Source organism: Pan troglodytes, chromosome 20 (genome assembly GCF_028858775.2).
Source record: "Pan troglodytes isolate AG18354 chromosome 20, NHGRI_mPanTro3-v2.0_pri, whole genome shotgun sequence".
Classification (NCBI taxonomy): Eukaryota; Metazoa; Chordata; class Mammalia; order Primates; family Hominidae; genus Pan; species Pan troglodytes.
The window spans coordinates 16,759,650-16,773,838 of NC_072418.2; the positions used below are offsets into that span (position 1 = coordinate 16,759,650).

At 45.8% G+C, this 14,189-nt stretch overlaps 2 protein-coding genes and 1 non-coding gene across 7 annotated transcripts in view; all 3 read left to right on the forward strand.

Moving 5' to 3' along the window:
- The first annotated feature begins 6,896 nt into the window (after nucleotides 1-6,896).
- Nucleotides 6,897-7,973, forward strand: LOC455775 (elongation factor 1-delta). The gene has a single exon (XM_009434877.5). It carries the CDS (start codon nucleotides 6,996-6,998, stop codon nucleotides 7,839-7,841), a length of 846 nt encoding a protein of 281 aa, XP_009433152.2. The 5' UTR covers nucleotides 6,897-6,995; the 3' UTR covers nucleotides 7,842-7,973.
- Nucleotides 7,974-7,999: 26 nt separating this feature from the next.
- The window catches only part of MISP3 (MISP family member 3), a 31,745-nt gene continuing 25,555 nt past the window's right edge, over nucleotides 8,000-14,189 (forward strand). The window contains exons 1-3 of one of the 5 annotated variants that reach the window (XR_008541100.1): nucleotides 8,000-10,474; nucleotides 10,923-11,061; nucleotides 11,304-11,660. Coding sequence is in view for 4 of the 5 variants with exons in the window: in XM_054673924.2 (XP_054529899.1) it covers nucleotides 9,907-10,474; nucleotides 10,988-11,091 (672 nt within the window). In the remaining variant the exon portion in view is untranslated. Of the gene's footprint in view, nucleotides 10,475-10,922; nucleotides 11,661-14,189 lie in introns of those variants that run through there. The other 4 variants (XM_054673925.2, XM_054673926.2, XM_054673924.2 and 1 more) reach the window with 4 other exon arrangements.
- Nucleotides 9,958-10,076, forward strand: MIR1199 (microRNA mir-1199). Its single transcript, NR_106612.1, has one exon. It is a non-coding gene; the product is annotated as a microRNA mir-1199 (primary transcript).

The following is a 14,189-nucleotide window of genomic DNA, read 5'->3' on the forward strand; positions in this document are numbered from 1 at the left end:
AGATCATGAGGTCAGGAGATCGAGACCATCCTGGCTAACATGGTGAAACCCTGTCTCTACTAAAAAATACAAAAAAAAAAAAAAAGAAATTATCCAGGCGTGGTGGCGGGCACCTGTAGTCCCAGCTACATGGGAGGCTGAGGCAGGAGAATGGCATGAACCCGGGAGGCAGAGCTTGCAGTGAGCCGAGATCGTGCCACTGCACTCTAGCCTGGGTGACAAAGCGAGACTCCCTCTCAAAAAAAGAAGAAGAAGGCTGGGCGCGGTGGCTCATGCCTGTAATCCCAGAACATCGGGAGGCCGAGGTGGGTGGATCATGAGGTCAGGAGTTCAAGACCAGCCTGGCCAACGTGGTGAAACCCCGTCTCCACTAAAAATAGAAAAATAAGCCAGCCGCGGTGGTGCGCACCAGTAATTCCAGCTACTCGGGAGGCTGTGGCAGAAGAATTGCTTGAATCCTGGAGGCAGAGATTGCAGTGAGCCAAGATCGCGCCACTGAACTCCAGCCTGGTTGGCAGAGTGAGACTTTTTGTCAAAAAAAAAAAAAAAAAAAAAAGAATAAAATAATAAAAGCAATTGGTGGCAACTGCAATTGGGGGTGAGTTATTGAGAATACCTGGAATGGGGCTAAAGAAGGAGTGCTCTTGTAGGCTGGGTTATCAGAGACCACTTCCCTGAAGAAGTGACATTTGAGGTGAGACCTGAATAGAGGAACCAGCCATGTGACTGTCATTTCAAGCAGAGAAAACAGCAGTGAAAAGACCCTGAGGTGGGAATGCAGTTGGGGGAGGGGTTAAGGGAAGTACGAAGCTGAAATGAAGTGACACAAGGTGACAGTGTGAGAAGATATGACCTGAGAAGTGGGCAGGGCCTGCTGGGGCAAGGTAGAGAATTCGTATTTTTATTCTAAATTTGGTGGGAGCCTTTGTTTTATTTGTATTCTTATTATTGTTTTAGAGATGGTGTCTTACCATGTTGTCCAGGCTGTTCTTGAACTCCTAGGCTCAAGCCATCCTCCCGCCTGAGCCTCCAGGGTAGCTAGGATTATAAGCAAGCCACTGTGCGTGGCTTGATGGGAACCTTTGAGAGGCAGGAGGTGGCTGGAAGGAACAAGGATGGAGAGAAGTGGATGAATCCAAAATCTGTTTGGAGGTGGAGTCAAGAGAGTTTGCTGATGAATTGGAGGGTGGCTAAAGAAAGAAATTAAGGCTGACTCCTGGGGTACTTTTTGGCACGAAAAACTGAATGGGTGAAATTGACACACGGTGAGGAGGAGTAGGGTTGGAAGAACCAAGAATGTGGTTTTGGAAGTGTTCAGTCTGAAATGTCTATTAGACCAGAGACTGCTAGATATGAGTCCAAAGCCTAGCGGAGTAGTCAGAGTTAGAGATATAAATTTGGGAGACATCAGCATAAAGATTATATATAAATATATAATATATTATTATATTATATAATATATATTATATATATATTATATAAAATATATAAATATATTATATATAATGTATTATATATTATATATAATAATATATTTATTTATATATTATAATAATGTCCGTAAATATATTATATAATACATTAATAATATATAATAATAAATAACTAATATAATAATAAATATAAATACATTATTAATTTAGTAATAATAATTTATTAATAATATATTATTAATAAATATAAAAATTAATAATATGATAAATATATTATATATAATATATTAATGTATTATATATTATATATTATATATTATATTTATATTTATATATTAATATATTATATAATATATAATATATTATAGATTACATAATTATATAAAATATATTATATTATATTTATATATTATATAATATATATTTATATATTATATTATATTTATATATTATATAATATATATTTATATATTATATTATATTTATAAATTATATAATATATATTTATATATTATATTATATTTATATATTACATAATATATATTTATATATTATATTATATTTATATATTATATAATATATATTTACACATTATATTATATTTATATATTATATAATATATATTTCTATATTATATTATATTTATATAATTATATAATATATATTTCTATATTATATTATATTTATATATAATATAATATATATTTATATATTACATTTATATATGATATGATATATATATTTATATATCATATAATATATATTTATATATAATATATTTATATTATATAATATATATTTTTATATAATATATTTATATATAATATATTTATATTATATAATATATATTTTTATATAATATATTTATATATAATATATTTATATATTATATAATATATATTTTTATATAATATATTTATATATAATATATTTATATATTATATAATATATATTTTTATATAATATATTTATATATAATATATTCATATATTATATAATATATATTTATATATAATATATTTACATATCATATAATATATTTATATATATTTATATATCATATAATATATCATATATCATATATTTATATATCATATAATATATCATATATAATATATTTATATATCATATAATATATTATATATAATATATTTATATATCATATAATATATTTATATATAATATATTTATATATAATATAATATATTTATATATAATATATTTATATATAATATATTTATATATTATATAATATATTTATATATAACATATTTATATGTTATATTATATATAACATATTTATATGTTATATTATATATAACATATTTATATGTTATATTATATATATAACATATTTATATGTTATATTATATATATAACATATTTATATGTTATATTATATATATAATATATTTATATGTTATATATAATATATTTATATATTATATATATTTATATATTATATTATATGTTTTTATATAATATATTTAGATATTATATTATATATTTTTATATAATATATTTAGATATTATATTATATATTTTTATATATAATATTATATATTTTTATATAATATATTTATAGATTATATTATATATTTTTATATAATATATTTATAGATTATATTATATATTTTTATATAATATATTTATAGATTATATTATATATTTTTATATAATATATATATAGATTATATTATATATATTATATATTATATATTATATATATTATATATTATATATTATATATAATATATTATATATTTATAATATATTATATATTATATATTACATAATATATTATATATTATAGAATATATTATATATAATGTATTATATAATATATAATATGTAATATATTATATATTATATTATATATTATATTATACAATATATTATATATTAGAATATATTATATATTATATTATATAATATATTATAATATATAATATATTATAATATATCATATATTATATAATATATAATATATCATATATTATATTATATAACATATCATATATTATATTATATAACATATCATATATTATATTATATAACATATCATATATTATATTATATAATATATCATATATTATATTATATATCATATATTATATATAAATATATAATATATAATATATAAATATATAATATATAAATATATATAATATATAATATATAATATATATAATATAATCTATAAATATAATATATTATATATAATTATATATTATATAATATAAAAATATATTTATATATAATATATATTATATATTATATATTATATATAATATATAATACTATATAATATTATTATATAATATATTATATATAATATATTATATATATTTATATATTATATAATATATATTTATATAATATATTATATATTATATAATATATATTTATATATAATATATTATATATTATACAATATACTATATAATATATTATATTATATATAAATATATTTTTATATTATATAGTATATAATTATATATAATATATTATATAATACATAAATATATTAATATATAGTATATATAATATATAATATTTTATATATATAATATATATTATATATTATATAATATATTATATATATATATTAGAAGTGGAGTCTCACCACTTGCCACGTTGCCCAGGTTGGTCTCAAACTCCTTGCCTCAAGTGATCCTCCTGCCACAGCCTCCCAAAGCACTGGGATTACAGGCGTGAGCCACCGCACCCAGCGTAGCTTTTTTTTTTGAGACTGAGTCTCACTCTGTCACCCAGGCTGGAGTTCAGTGGCACGATCTCGGCTCACTGCAACCTCTGCCTCACAGGTTCAAGGGATTCTCCTGCCTCAGCCTCCTGAGTAGCAGGCCCACACCATCACGCCCACCTAAATTTTTTTGTATTTTTAGTAGAGACGGGGTTCTACCACGTTGGCCAGGCTGGTCTCGAACTCCTGACCTCAAGTGATCCACCACCTCCGCCTCCCAAAGTGCTGGGATTACAGGCTTGAGCCACTGTGCCCAGCCCAGCCTAGATGTTTAAAACATGAGATTGAAATTTGTCAGAGCCTGAGTCCCAATAGGAAAGATTGTGCACTTGAGGCTGGGGGCAGTGGCTCACATCTGTAATCCTAGCATTTTGGGAGAATGAGGCGAGTGGATCATGAGGTTAGGAGTTCAAGACCAGCCTGGCCAAGATGGTGAAACCCTGTCTCTACTAAAAATACAAAATTAGCTGGGCGTGGTGGTGGGTGCCTGTAATCCCAGCTACTCGGGAGGCTGAGGCAGAGAATTGCTTGAACCCAGGAGGTGGAGGTTGCAGTGACCCAAGATTGTGCCACTGCCCTCCAGCCTGGGCAACAGAACAAGACTCCTTCTCAAAAAAAAAAAAAAAAAAAAGTCTGGGCGCGGTGGCTCATGCCTGTAATCCCAGCACTCTGGGAGGCTGAGGCAGGCGGATCACCTGAGGTAACAAGTTCAAGACCAGCCTGGCCATGGTAAAACCCCATCTCTACTAAAAATACAAAAAATTAGGTGGGCGTGCTGGCACATGCCTGTAATCCCAGGTACTTGGGAGGCGGAGGCAGGAGAATCGCTTGAACCCCAAGAGGCAAAGGTTGCAGTGAACCGAGAACGCACCATTGCACTCCAGCCTGGGCAACAAAAGCGAAACTCCATCTCAAAAAAAAAAAAAAAAAAAAGATTGTGCACTTGAACACGGTGGTTGATGAGAACTTAATAGAACCCAGTTTGTAAAGCTGGAGGGGAAACCATCAAGGCACAGTATAGACACCCTCGGTTAGCAACGCCTGGCAGCTGTGACCACCTCTTTGCCCTGGAGAGAGCTGTGTAGAGCTACTGCCTGTAGCAAAGGGATGTCACCAATGGGGCTTGGAGGGAGGGGACATGGGATAAACTTTTTCTTTTTTTTTTGAGACAGAGTCTCACTCTGTCGCCCAGGCTGGAGTGCAATGGTGCAATCTCGGCTCACTACAACCTCCATCTCCCAGGTTCAAGCAATTCTCCTGCCTCAGCCTCCCAAGTAGCTGGGATTACAGGTGCCCGCCACCACACCTGGGTAATTTTTAGTATTCTTAGTAGAAATGGGTTTTCGCCATATTGGCCAGGCTAGCCTCGAACTCCTGACCTCAGGTGATCCACCTGCCTCGGCCTCTCAAAGCACTGGGATTACAGGCATGAGCCACTGCGCGTGGCCAACTTTTTTTTTTTTTTTTTTTTTGAGACAGAGTCTTACTCTGTTGTTCAGGCTAGAGTGCAGTGGTGTGATCACAGCTCACTGCAGCCTTGATCTCCCTGGGCTCAGGTGATCCTCCCACCTCAGCCTCCTGAGTAGCTGGGACTGTAGGCACACACCACCAACATGCTGCTAATTTTTGCATTTTTTGTAGAGATGGGGTCTCACTACGTTACCCAGGCTGGTCTTGAACTCCTGGGGCTCAAGCCATCTGCCCGCCTCAGCCTCCCAAAGTGTTGGGATTACAGGTGTGAACCACTGTGCCCAGCTAAACATCTTTTTTTTAGTGTTATTTTATTTATTTATTTATTTAGAGACAGGGTCTTTCTCTATCACCCAGACTGGAGTGTATTGGCATTATTATAGCTTACTGCAGCCTCAAACTCCTAGGCTCAAATGATCCTCCCACCTCAGCCTCCCAAGTACCTGGGCCTACAGACACAAACCACCATGCCCAGCTAATTTAAAAAAATGTCTTCTTTCCTTCCTTCCTTCCTTCCTTCCTTCCTTCCTTCCTTCCTTCCTTCCTTCTTTCCCTCCCTTCCTCCCTCCCTTTCTTTCTCTCTTTCCTTCTTTCCTTCTTTCTTTCTTCCTTTCTGCAGAGACAGGGTCTCCCTATATTACCCAGGCTGGTTTCAAGCAATCCTCCTGCCTCGGCCTCCCAAAGTGTTAAAATTACAGGTGTGAGCCACCGTGCCTGGCTGGGATAAACACCTTGGCTTCACTCTCCTCTCTTTCATCAGGTGACCCCAAGGAAGCCAGAGGGGAAGGAAGGTGAAACAGAAGTCTGAGAAGGGGTGCTTGTGAAGTAGAAGGAAATCAGGAGGGGGTGGTGTACCCAAAGACCAAGGAGCTAATGAAGAGGAGGACAGGGAATGAAGTCAGTGATTGAATCTGCCAAACGGACATCATAGGTGCTCTTGTCAGAAAAAGCTCCCAGAAGCCGGGTGCGGTGGCTCATACCTGTAATCCCAGCACTTTGGGAGGCTGAGGCGGGCAGATCATGAGGTCAGGAGTTCGAGACCAGCCTGGCCAACATGGTGAAACCCTGTCTCTACTAAAACTACAAAAAAATTAGCTGGGCGTGGTGGCACACGCCTGTAATATCAGCTACTCCAGAGGCTGAAGCAGGAGAATCGCTTGAACCCGGGAGGCGGAGGTTGCAGTGAGCCAAGATCACACCACTGCACTCCAGCCTGGGCAACCGAGTGAGACTTCGTCTCAAAAAAGAAAAAGAGCCCTTTCATCAATCTTCCCGCGTCCGCCGATTCCTCCTCCTTGGTCGCCGCGTCCTTGGCTGGCGTCAGAAAAATGGCTACAAACTTCCTAGCACATGAGAAGATCTGGTTTGACAAGTTCAAATATGACGACGCAGAAAGGAGATTCTACCAGCAGATGAACGGGCCTGTGGCAGGTGCCTCCCGCCAGGAGAACGGTGCCAGCGTGATCCTCCATGACATTGTGAGAGCCAGAGAGAACATCCAGAAATCCCTGGCTGGAAGCTCAGGCCCCGGGGCCTCCAGTGGCCCCAGCGGAGACCACAGCGAGCTCGTTGTCCGGATCGCCAGTCTGGAAGTGGAGAACCAGAGCCTGCGTGGCGTGGTACAGGAGCTGCAGCAGGCCATCTCCAAGCTGGAGGCCCAGCTGAACGTGCTGGAGAAGAGCTCGCCTGGCCACCGGGCCACGGCCCCGCAGACCCAGCACGTGTCTCCCATGCGCCAAGTGGAGTCCCCGGCCAAGAAGCCAGCCACACCAGCAGAGGATGACGAGGATGATGACATTGACCTGTTTGGCAGCGACAATGAGGAGGAGGACAAGGAGGCGGCACAGCTGCGGGAGGAGTGGCTACGGCAGTACGCGGAGAAGAAGGCCAAGAAGCCTGCACTAGTGGCCAAGTCCTCCATCCTGCTGGATGTCAAGCTTTGGGACGATGAGACGGACATGGCCCAGCTGGAGGCCTGTGTGCGCTCTATCGAGCTGGACGGGCTGGTCTGGGGGACCTCCAAGCTGGTGCCCGTGGGCTACGGTATCCGGAAGCTACAGATTCAGTGTGTGGTGGAGGACGACAAGGTGGGGACAGACTTGCTGGAGGAGGAGATCACTAAATTTGAGGAGCACGTGCAGAGTGTCGATATCGCAGCTTTCAACAAGATCTGAAGCCTGAGTGTGTGTATGTGCGCGCGTGCGTAAGGCCCTGCCACGATTAAAGACTGAGACCGGCAAAAAAAAAAAAAAAAAAAAAAGAAAAAGAAAAAAGAAAGAAAGAAAAGAAAAAGAAAAAGAAAAAAATGTTCCCGTGAAAGGGGGCCAAGAACCCAGCCCAGTTGGCATGGCTGGAGGAAGGACCAGGAGATGATGCAGTGGGGAAGGTGCTATAAAGAAAACTTTTTCCCAGAAGTATACAGCTTATTTATTTATTTATTTATTTTGAGACAGAGTTTTGCTCTTGCTGCCTAGGCTAGAGTGCAGTGGCGTGATCTTGGCTCACTGTAACCTCCACCTCCCAGGTTCAAGTGATTCTCCCACCTCAGCTTCCCGAATAGCTGGGATTACAGGCGCCCACCACCAGGCCTGGCTAATTTTTTTTTTTTGTATTTTTAGTAGAGACGGGGTTTGGCCATGCTGGCCAGGCTGGTTTCGAACTCCTGACCTCAGGTGATCCTCCCGCCTCGGCCTCCCAAAGTGCTGGCATCACGGGCATGAGCCTCCGTGCCCGGCCGGTAACTGTATTTTTCCTTCTGGGCACCCCAGAATGGTGGGGTTGGGGGCAGGTTCTGGGAAGAGTCTGCTTCCATTAGGGGGAAAGTGGAAAACGTCCCTAGGGGAGGGTGGCCCGCGCAAGGGCATCGATCCTGCCCTTGAACCGCATGATCCGGCCCCAGCTGCTCTTTCCCCCTACCCTGGACGCCTCCTGTTTCCTGTCTGGGCCTCCCCAGGCGCCCGGGCCCAAGGTGACCGCCTTTCAACTGCAACCGCTAAGCTGCGCCCACGGCGCACTGTGTCCGTCTCTCCCTCCTCCCTCAATCCGGGAGTGCCCTTGGCAGCGGACACCTCCCGGATTTTTCCGGGAGGAGAAGGGAAGCCGCTTCTCGGCTTGGCGTGGGGGCAGTGGTGCGCGGCTGGGAACCTCGCTGAGCCCAAGCATTGGTAGGGAGACCCCAGCGGCCAGTAAGGCGGCTCCTGGCGCCCCCTCGGGCCGGAGCTGTGCGCTGCAAGGCTGGATCGGAGGGAGGGCCCAGAGGCCTGAGGAGTCGCTGCCTGCCGGCTGGCACGACCAAGCGGGGCTGCCCGGGTCCCGAAAAGACGGCTTCGGGGGACACCTCACCAAGCGGCTAGTGGTTCAGAACCCCAGTCCGACGCGCTGCTGGGCCCAGTCTCCCGGACGATGACGGGGACATGGCTCTGAAAAAGTGCCAGGGTGCGCTCAGTAGAACCCAGCACCCAGAATGGCCCCCCAGAGAGCGGGGCCGGGTCTAAGGAAGCCCTCTTCCAAGAAGTCCCGTGCCCTGAGGTGACTGGGCGCGCTAGCTGATGAAACTGAGTGCCCAACCGAGGCGCCCCTTGTCCCGAGGGCGGGGCCAGGGCGGGGCGGGAGTCCTCCTGGCAGGTGCCGGGGGCGGTGCCCGGCCCTGCCCCCGGGGGCCGTTCCTGGAGGCCAGAGGCGGGTCAGAGAAGCGGCCGGTGCGGGCGACGCCTTGGAACCCACGGGCCGCCACTGCCGCCACAGGTGCCTCACAGTGCCCTCTGTCCTCGCTCTGGGAATCAAAACCCCGGTTGGGAACTGAGGCTTCCGAACTGCTTCCAACCCTGGACACGAAGGCCCCCACCGGCCGGAGAACGAAACCCTGGGGTCATCTGAAGAGGAGGGCCAGGAGTCCCCAGGGCCAGACAGCGAAGCCCCAGAGCTGCTGCGGAGCTGAACACCGAGGTCCCCAAGCCCTCCGCAAAGGACGTGGAGATCCTGGAGCAAGAGAGCGAAGTCCTCGAGCCATCAGTCGAGCAGGACGCAGAGAGCCCCGGGCTGTCCACAGCTGCGGGCTTTGAGAGTCCTGAGCCAGGCAGAGACGACCCTGGGCCGTCCGAAGCGCAAAGGGCGGAGTTCCAGGGGCAGCATCCCCCTCCAGGCCCTAAGACCTCCTCCTCCAGGTCAGGCTCGGAAGCCCCCCACCTGCGTTTTCCGCCGTGCCCCGAGGCTCCCCAGCGTCCCCGGGAGGAGCGGTTCATGGAGACGCCCATCGAGCGCGAAATCCGCCGCAGCTGCGAACGCGAGGAGAGCCTGCGCCGGAGCCGGGGCCTGAGCCCGGGCCGCGCAGGCCGTGAACTCGTCGAGCTGCGCGTGCGGCCGGTGCTCAACCTGCCGGGTCCTGGCCCCGCGCTCCCGCGCGCCCTGGAGCGGGCGCGGGCGGGCGCGCAGATGCAGCGGGACATCGAGCGGGAGGCCCACCGGCAGGCGGCGCTGGCGCGCCCCGCGGTCCCCGAGCCGCGCGCCCGGTCGCCGCCGCAGCCGCTGGGCGAACTCAAGCGCTTCTTCGAGGCCGCGGCGGGGAGCGGCTCCTCGGCGGGGGCGGGGGACGGCGCGGGCCCGCAGAGGCTGCCAGAGCCTGGGGGACGGCCGCGCTCGGCCGTGCAGGGCGGGTGCCCGGTGCTGGGCAGCGCCCCGCCGCCTTTCACTCCGTCACTGCTGGAGCAGGAGGTGCGCGCCGTGCGCGAGCGCGAGCAGGAACTGCAGCGCCAGCGGCGCAGCGTCTATGGCACCGCGGAGTTCAAGGAGCCTACGCCGAGCCTCACCGGTAAGCCGCGGGCGTAGCAACGCCGGGGACCCCCAGGGTTCCAGCCGCCCCCACCGATTGCCCAACTTCAGTGGCCCCTCCTGTGGCCCTCCGATTCTCGGGGTCTCTCCCTCCAAGCTCCCAGACCCCCTCTCAACTTTGTCTCTTGCCTACCCCTTCTGGAGCTCCATTACTCGCTGTGATCCACCCCTCCACCGGGAGTGATGGACTCTCTGATCCACACCACCCAGGCTGCGCGGGGGTGGGGGCATTCCAGATGTCTTCCTTTTTGTCGGGTTCCAGGGAACCCTGACTGGGTTCTGGCACTCCTGGGTCCTCCCTCTGAATTTTCGGGCTCCTGCTTCTCCATTCTGGGTTCACCTCCCTCCTCCCTCGGGTTCCTGGGTGCCTGGAGTTGAATGGAGGCTTTCATGGGGAGGCGGAGGGTGAACGCCTGTGTGTGTTTAAGGGGTGCGGCCGGCCTTTCATCCTGGCTGCCGCCAGCTGGTGAGCTGAGCGCCCCTTCCCCCGCAGCGAGCAGGGGCGACGGAAAGTTGGCGGTGATCTGGCCCCCCCGCAGAAAGGTCTCGGAGAACGGCCTGGAGCAGGTGGGAGCCCCCTTACCCGTGTGCCTCTAGCGCTTGTCGGTCCCCCGACCCCTCCGGTGCCAGGACGCTTGGTGGGGAAAAGTGCATCCTCCCTGGAGGGCCACTCTGGTCAGAACTCAGTCTGGGACGCATCCCCGGGGTGAAGAGGAGACGGTGGTCTTGAGGCCCAAACCGCCACCCCGAGCCTGGATGCAGTGCGCAGGTCCCTGAGGCCGGCCTTCCTTCTGGCCCTCTGTCCCCAGGAGGAGCGCAAACCTTGAGGTTTGAAAAGGCTGGGACCCCCGGCCGGAAGTAACGTACGCGTCAGAGGAACAGGGCGGGGGGCGTCTAGCATTAGGCCTGGAGAAGGGTCGGCTCTCTGCATTGGGGAAGATGAAATCGACTTGCCTTTGTGAAATTGACCAGCCCCCTCTATAAAACTTACAGTCCCCCATTGGGAAACTGACCACCACCCACAACTCCGCCAGTGAAACTGCCCAGCCCTTCTCTGCCTAATTGCAAACTGAACTACCCTCTCCCTTGACTGTTAAGAGGGCCGGAGTTACCGCCTCGATTGCCCCACTCCCCCCACCCCCAATAAAGCCTCTTCTTTCAGGGCACTGCAGCCTGTTTTTTTCTGGGTCCTCTTCGTCTGGGGTGGGGCGGGAGCACGGCGGGCCGAGGGAGGCCCGAGAAAACCCCAAGAGGTGCGGGCCGGAATGCGGGAATGCGCCCTTACCGCCCTGCTCTGGGGCTGCCCGCCTCCCCCGGCACGGCCAGACACGGCCTGGCCCAGGTCCTACCGCCCCCTGGCGGCCCGGGCGCAAAATGTGGCGCGCTTACCGAGTTCACACCCTCTCGTTTCCAGGCTTCCTCGTCAACATTTATTGGTGCCAACGGTATGCCCTGCGCTGGGCACTGGCTAGACAGTGGTGATAAGAGGCTGTTCCTACCCTGGGAACGTAAACAATAGCTACTAAAAAAAAGAGGTGGTGAGGGTTCAGGCTTCTCAACATTATTAGTTCCTAATGATCACCGTTTTTCTTGACCTCATGGGTCCTCACTATGAGACGTGCTCATTCGTGGTGTTGGGTCAAGAGTTTCTGCTTTCCAAAAGCATCCGTGGCCGGGCGCGGTGGCTCACGCCTGTAATCCCAGCACTTTGGGAGGCCGAGGTGGGTGGATCAGTTGAGGCCGGGAATTCGAGACGAGCCTGGCCAACACGGTGAAACCCCGTCTCTACTAGAAATACAAAATATTAGCCGGGCGTGGTGGTGCATGTCTGTAATCCAGCTACTCAGGAGGCTGAGGCATGAGAATCACTTGAATCCAGGAGGCGGAGATTGCAGTGAGCCAAGAACGGGCCACTGCACTCCAGCCTGGGTGACACAGTGAGACTCTGCCTCAAAAAAATAAAAAAGGCAACTGAAACCTGGCTTTTAAGAGAGAAATCTGCATTTTTATGATTGTGACTATTTAGGAAAAACTTTTTTTTTTTTTTTTTTTTTTGAGACAGTTTTGCTCTGTCACCCAGGCTGGAGTGCAGTGGTGCGATCTCAGCTCACTACAACCTTCGCCTCCTGGGCTCAAGCAATTCTCCTGCCTAAGCCTCCCAAGTAGCTGGAATTACAGGTGCACATCACCACACCGGCTAATTTATTGTATTTTTAGTAGAGATGGGTTTTCACCATGTTGTCCAGGCTGGTCTTGAACTCCTGGCCTCAAGTGATCTGCTGGCCTCAGCCTCCCAGTTTTTTCTAGGCGCCCTGCCTAGAAAACAAGTTGTGTGGGAGGAGAGGAAGGAAGGAAGGTGGCAAGCAACACCTGTTTGCAATAGGGCCTGTGGCTGTCAATTTGCAAGCTCTGGTTAATTTCTCTCCCCTGGATGGGGGCTCAAGAGGGTGGGTGAACACCCTAAATTGTCTCTAAAACTGTATCTGCACAGTTAACATTCTGGGACTAGTTTTACAGTGTCTTAGAAGTGCACTGAGGGCCTGGCGCGGTGGCTCACGCCTGTAATCCCAGCACTTTGGGAGGCCAAAGCAGGTGGATCACGAGGTCAGTAGATCAAGACCATCCTGGCTAATATGGTGAAACCCCATCTCTACTAAAAATACAAAAAAAAAAAAAATTAGCCGGGCATGGTGGTGGGTGCCTGTAGTCCCAGCTACTCAGGAGGCTGAGGCAGGAGAATGGCGTGAACCCGGGAGGTTGAGGTTGCAATGAGCCGAGATTGCGCCACTGCACTCTAGCCTGGGTGACAGAAAAAGACTCCATAAAAAAAAAAAAAAAAAAAAAAAAAAAAAGTGCACTGAGGACCAGACGCGGTGACTCATGCCTGTAATTCTAGCACTTTGGGAGGCCAAGGCAGGAGGATTGCTTGATCCCAGGAGTTCAAGACCAGCTTGGGCAACATAGCGAGACACTGCCCCACCCCATCTCTACAAAAAATTAACCGGGTGTGGTGGCATGTGCCTGTGGTCCCAGCTACTCTGGAAGCTTAGCAGGAGATCGCCTGAGCCTGAGAGGTTGAGGCTACAGTGAGCTATGATTGAACCACTGCACTCCAGCCTGGGTGAGAGTGAGATCTGTAACCTAAGGAAAAAAAAAAAAATTCACTAAGACCAGAAAAGGGGAGACCCAGGAAGTTTAAATTTAAAATGTTTTCAATTTTGGAGACAAGTCTTGTTCTGTCACGCAGGCTGCAGTGCAGTGGCATGATCACAGCTCACTGTAACCTTGATCTCCTGGGCTCAACTGATCCTCCTGCCTCAGCCTCCTGAGTAGCTGGGACTACAGGTGTGAACCACCACACCCAACCCAGGAACATTTTAGAATCGCTGTTTCAACTCTTGGCTCTTGAGATCGTGTCACTGCACTCCAGCCTGGGTGACAGAGCGAAACTCTGTCTTAAACAAAAACAAATTCTTGGCTCTGTCCAACTCTGTCTCTTGTATAGGGTCATCAAATGTCTAGTGAAATCCATATGCATAAAATACAGAGAGGTCACGCTGATACAAGGCTGCACCCAAGAGCAGCTCAGCCCATGAAGGGCTCATCAGCTGACCCCATCCTAAGCATACTTCACTATGACTGTGGGAGCTATGTAGAGAAAGGCGGAGAGAGCCTGGGAAGGTGGAAAATGGAAA